Source organism: Austrofundulus limnaeus, unplaced genomic scaffold (assembly GCF_001266775.1).
Source record: "Austrofundulus limnaeus strain Quisiro unplaced genomic scaffold, Austrofundulus_limnaeus-1.0 Scaffold96, whole genome shotgun sequence".
Lineage (NCBI taxonomy): Eukaryota > Metazoa > Chordata > Actinopteri > Cyprinodontiformes > Rivulidae > Austrofundulus > Austrofundulus limnaeus.
In genome coordinates this window covers 386,889-392,552 of record NW_013952498.1, presented here as the reverse complement: position 1 = coordinate 392,552, position 5,664 = coordinate 386,889, and the positions used below count along the sequence as shown (strand labels likewise).

The window sequence follows — 5,664 nt, the reverse complement described above, 5'->3', positions numbered from 1 at the left end:
TCAGATATTGTCCAAGATTAACCTTCAGGGTGGATATAGCTCACTCACACAGAGGACCTATCCACGTCATCATTTACCCAGAATGCTTTGTGTGCAAATAAAATGGCCCCGTCCATGTAATATATTTTGAAAATTTTCGTTTAAAAATGATAAAAACTAAACATCCTACAGTATTTTTGCAGTCTCCATTTTACAGTTAAAATATACGTTTATCAAATAAAGTCTATGTTACAACTAATCCTGGATCCCTTTAAGAGCAGCAACAACCGTTTTGGTGGATCTCACTTACATTCAGGTTTTGTTGGACCAGAACTGAGGGAGGAAGCGCTGCAAAATCTTACCGAGGTATCCGAGGGTCGTGCCAGGTGCTGACCCCAGTCTGCGTGTGAAGGAAGTACACCTGGCCCTGAACGGTTGTTCGCTGCTCTGTTTTTAATAAATCAAATTAAAAAGGTGTTACAAACTGGTCAGTTTGTTTTGGGTTGGTGTAATCATAAAGTTCTGAACGGACCGTAGCCCTCCGGCAGGTCAGGCGGCTGCTGATGCCCGTGAGGTCTGTTCTGAGGGGTGTTGCCATGACCTCTGGAGTCCTGCCCTCTGATTCGCTGTGACTGAAGACGGCTCTCCTGACCCGGGGAGTCCAGCCGGCAGTTCCCGCCCCCCGCAGCACCAGTGGGGTCAGAGTAAGGCAGCGGTTCCTCACTGAAGCACCCCTCAAAAACAGGCCTATATAAGAAAAAAAAAAAGAAGAGAAAAAAGTCTACTTRAACCTATAACCCTAGGCACATCATGGGTCAACTCCTTTTTGAAAATAACTCTCTGTCAGACATGATCGACACAACCATCAGACTCACGCATCGTTTTCCAACAGTCCTCTGCAGTCCACAACAGGGCCGCCGCTGCCGATCCGATCTCGTGTCTGTAAGCTCACTGAAACAAGAAGGATGTGAGGGTCAAAGAGCAAAACTGAACCCCAACATCAAAGAGTAACAAGCAGTAAGTGAACCAATTTAGACCTGAAACGATTCATCACATAACTCAAAAAACTCTTTCAAAAAAAAAAAAAAAAAAAAATCTGGGATGTTTTGTTTATTTTACCTCTAACTACACTCTGCTTAGTTGTCACTGTGTTTCACAAGAACAGTTACTACTGTTGGACCACATCCTAATGATACGTTACATGCAAKGGAAGAAAGAAAGAAAATAAAGTTGTTGTTTTATTTTCAGAGAGAAAAAGGCCAAAAGTTTGAACTGATTTATATACCTAAATATAAATATACCTGGTCATTCCCGCTCTGCACGGCCTCGATTGTTTCTGCATGTGGGCAGGACTGTCATAACAAGGACCCTCAGGGCTCATTTTGTTGTGAAACCCGGCAATAAAAAGCATGGAGCTCATAATACGCTTGGGTGGTATGAAGGTATTTTGTTAAACCGTGGGATTAGAATATGGTGACGGAATATAAAAATGTCCTGTGAGGTGAAGCCAAATCTCCACAAGGCTGATATAAAACCTGGGACATAAACTTTAAAGGCCTTTCCAGAAGACACTCCTTAACGTTACTGATGCGTGTTCTGACCACCTCAGCTCATTTATAAGACAGAGGAGGGGGTAGTAGAGACACCACCGTCTGTCATGCCTCTTAATCTCTGAGAGTGGTAAAAATAAAACAAACAAACAAACTAACTTATAGTGAATTAGTGACAGACATGTTACTCGCTGGCTCCTGAAAAGATGGGCGGGCTGGTGCCGACTCACTAAGCATGCAGCAGCGTTGATACGACCATGAAAAGAGTCAGATTATTTTGAAACTTCAAACCCCTAAAAAGATGTAGCTGTTCTTGTTTTTGACCTGTTCGACACAACAAGGGGCAAAGTCATTCTGTGACTCCTGCTGCTCTGAGTGACAGCAACGTCAGAGCAGCTGAGTTTTCTTTTCTCTGCCTCTCTCTGACTCAATGCATGTAAATGCAAAAACACAGTTTCTCTGTTAGTTTTTAATCGTTCAACTCGCCACAGAGATCTGATCAATGGCCAACTTCAAACTGAGTCCAGCAGTCTGGCCTGAACAGAACCCCAGGTGGGTTCCAGAAATTGGGCTGGAAGTTGGTTATTGTGGCTAAAGCAAATACGCAGAACCTGAGTTTAAACCCAGGTCGGTCTGGGCCGGGACGGGCCGGCTAATGCAAAAATACCAATGGGCACCCACACCTAGGGACAATTCAGAGGAGGAGTGTCCAATCCTGGTCCTCAAGGGCCACCATCCTGCACGTTTGACTTGTTTCTCTGCTTCAACACAACGGCTTCTATGATTTATTTACCTCTTCAAGTTCTGAAGAAGCCCGTTAATCACCCATTCATTCAAATCAAATGTGCTGGAACAACTGGCACGAAACGTGTATTTTCTATTACACAATTATAGAACATGTAGTTACTAAATTTCCTAATAGCTGCAGCTCTAAGATAATTCTTACCTACAATCTGCCCCCTCACTGCGTCACTGTCGGAGGAGTTCAGCTTACACAGATCGAGACGCTGGTCTGGAAGAGAAAATAAAAATATATTTGTTTAAAACAACCGTGTTAAATTTGGAGCAAGATGAAAATAGTTATATTTTAAACCAGGGGTTGAAATTTTTAATTACATCCTGTGTCTTTTAGCCTGCTGATAGCGTTGGAAAGCAGGCGTATGCACCCCAAAAAACCTGCCCCCTGTCGTTTATGGATCTTCTTATGGTTCCATATACTGATGGTGATGGAGTCTGTCTTTCCAATGTAGCTGAAAAACAAATAATATTAGCATATATATANATCCTATGGGAGGAAAGGCACGGAGGATTTTAAAAATCAGCTACCTATAAATAATGATTTAACATGCATTATTATATATATATATACAGTTAGGTCTATATCTGTTTAGACACGGACAGGAGTTTTTTTACCTGTTTACAGAAATATATTCAAGTTATAGTTATATAATGGACATCGACATAAAGTGCAAACTTTCAGCTTTCATTTGAGGGTATCTACATGAAAACTGAATGAATGGTTTAGCTCCTCAACATGTGCCCACACTGCTTTTAAAATGTTGTCTCTGTCCAAATAGAAATGGCCTAACTGTATATTTAAAGACAATGAAATCAAGATGAARTGTCTCAATGTCAACCAACAGTTTAACAGCAAATAAAAGCAACTGCTTTCATAAAACAAACTAAGAATATTTATAAAATTCTACTTTTTCTGTTCATTCACTGAATGTAAGTTTTAATAAAACCTTCAACAAGAGAAAGCTGAGTGAGTTGCAGGGAGACTCACAGGTCATAATGCTGATTCCACTTGGGATCTAGTGTGCTCTTGACTGTGTCTGTGGAGTGGCACTGACCCGACCCGTCCACCACGACCTTGGCAAATGGATCCGGTAGGCCTGCACGCACACAGTGTGAATCAAAACCAAGCGTACGGTTTCAAATAAACATTGTGAACGTCCCTTTGTTTTGGGAAACACCGCAGAGAGCATTAAAACAAACGTATGCACGACAGTCATTATAACCAAATAATATTGTGAAAACACCGAAGCACAAGTACTTACGAAAGAAGTCTTTCTTTGCGAGGTTCTTGGCACATAATACTACAAAAGACACACACATACAAAAAAGTATGAACAAAATGCTACATGCATAAACATGTAGCTGATCACAGAGTGTAGGCTGCTGTAATGAATTCTGCTGCATAAAATCTGAGAGGAGGAAGAATGTGGGTTTATGAATGCCAGAGGACTGTGTGATGCAGAGAAAAGTAAAGTATACGGTTCTGTCAAGGTTATTGCATACACACACAAAAACAATACATTCACAGCAAGGTGGAATAACATGTTTTCTGCACGATCATCTCTTTGGGCGCAGCTAACAAATTGTTGAGGACTGTGTGAAACTGCAAGGTACCGTACATGTGGTAATTTCATGTTGTACAAGACTAACAATAAAAACACAACTGAACCACAGCTAATTTAGGAAACAGCTCACCTCTTAATTACAGAACATGATCTTTTGGTTCACTGCTGATGTAATGGACCTTTGACTCCACAAACGTACTGCAAAACATAATTAGCCTTGGCAGTATCTAACCCTTCAGGCTTGGTGTCAATTTCTGAATATGTACTTTAATTAGATCCATTAAATTTCTTTTAAAACCTAAAATAATCTATTAGGAAGTAGTTCATTGCATTTTTTTAATTTCCCTTTGTACCACTAAAACCATAACGCTCATGAACTCTTGAACAATCTGGGACATTTACACCACAATTCTGTATCAGAAAACTTTACTTAGAAAGTATTTTATTTAAATTAAGATGTTATATTCCTTTAGCTTTGTAACTAAGAGAGTACACAGAAATATAAATATGTCAACATGCATTGTTTTACAAGATTTACACAAATATAAAGCTTTAAATACCATTTATCATAAAACAAAAAGTTTTGAAGCACAAACTCTAAACATAAAAAACATAACAGCTTGATCATAATGAAAGAATCTGAAGGATGGTTAATAAAATCCAAACTATAGTGTTTTTATTTTAGATAAAAGTAAAGCTGGGACACTAAGACACTAATTAGAAAATCTGAGAAGATTTTTTTCTATTTTACATTTAGAGCCACAAACTGACTACAGCTTAAAATGTCACGAGTTGTGCTTCTAGTACAAAAAAATTGTAAGAATTTTCTGGATAATGGTAGGAAAAAACACTGATCACCCAAGCTACAGACACATATAAAACCAGTTTCAGACTYACATTAAAACAATTAACTAATATGCAGAATAATCAATTCTGAATTTATTTATTTATTGAGTTCCTGAAAACACTAAAAACGCTTCCTGCTGACTGAGTAAAAGTGAGGCAATAGTTGCAACAGTCACATGATGAAAACTGCCAGTATCGTCTCAGCCGCTGCTTGATCAGATAAATCTTATCTTGATCCAAAATCTGGATTTATTTTTCTTCCCAATAAACTATCTAAGAAATGCACAAGGGAGACGGTGGTTTAGGATGTGGTGACTGAGGTGGCGGACATGTGTCTGGCATAAGGGGTGTATTTCCTGTGATTAACCCATGGAGAATGGCTGCAGGATATCCTTCCCTCTCCCTCGTCAAGCCCCTTTCATTCCTCCTCCATCTGACTCATGCATTCCTCAGAAGACCTCATCTTTTCATCAGACATAACCAAACAGAGAGACGAAAAGAATCATGTGCCTGATCTCTGACTCCTCTTTCACTGAAGCCTTATACAGGAAGTCTCTCCTGTCTGTCCTGCTGGGCTATCCACACTTCTAATCTTCCAAACTTCCTCTAAAGTCAGAAGACAACCTCAAATACGCCTATTCATAGAGCTGGGCGGTATGGCCAAAAATTTATATCACGGTATTTTCAACATTTACACCGGTTTGACGGTTTTTGACAGTATTTTTCTTTTCATCACAGGTCAGCTGATAATAAAATGTACAAACCCTGCTTATTAACTTTTTTTCTTTTACTGTACCTCTGTCTGTGTCGCTGTTTCCCTCCTCTGTGTGTCTTTTCTCCTCCTGGTTGTAGACAGTAGTCATGCATTTTGATCCGGTCGTGAAGGAGGAGGGTTACGAAAAGTTTATGATCGGGTTTATTGTTTT

General features: G+C 39.7%; 1 protein-coding gene across 2 annotated transcripts in view; it reads right to left on the bottom strand.

Moving 5' to 3' along the window:
• smurf1 (SMAD specific E3 ubiquitin protein ligase 1) overlaps positions 1-5,664 on the bottom strand; it is a 16,419-nt gene that overhangs the window by 9,628 nt on the left and 1,127 nt on the right. For both annotated transcript variants that reach the window (XM_014012870.1, XM_014012871.1), the window contains exons 2-8: positions 3,590-3,628; positions 3,316-3,424; positions 2,646-2,779; positions 2,476-2,541; positions 855-930; positions 512-726; positions 342-426 (exon numbers count right to left, since the gene is read on the bottom strand). In XM_014012870.1, the coding sequence (XP_013868324.1) occupies positions 342-426; positions 512-726; positions 855-930; positions 2,476-2,541; positions 2,646-2,779; positions 3,316-3,424; positions 3,590-3,628 (724 nt within the window). The remainder of the gene's footprint in view (positions 1-341; positions 427-511; positions 727-854; positions 931-2,475; positions 2,542-2,645; positions 2,780-3,315; positions 3,425-3,589; positions 3,629-5,664) is intronic.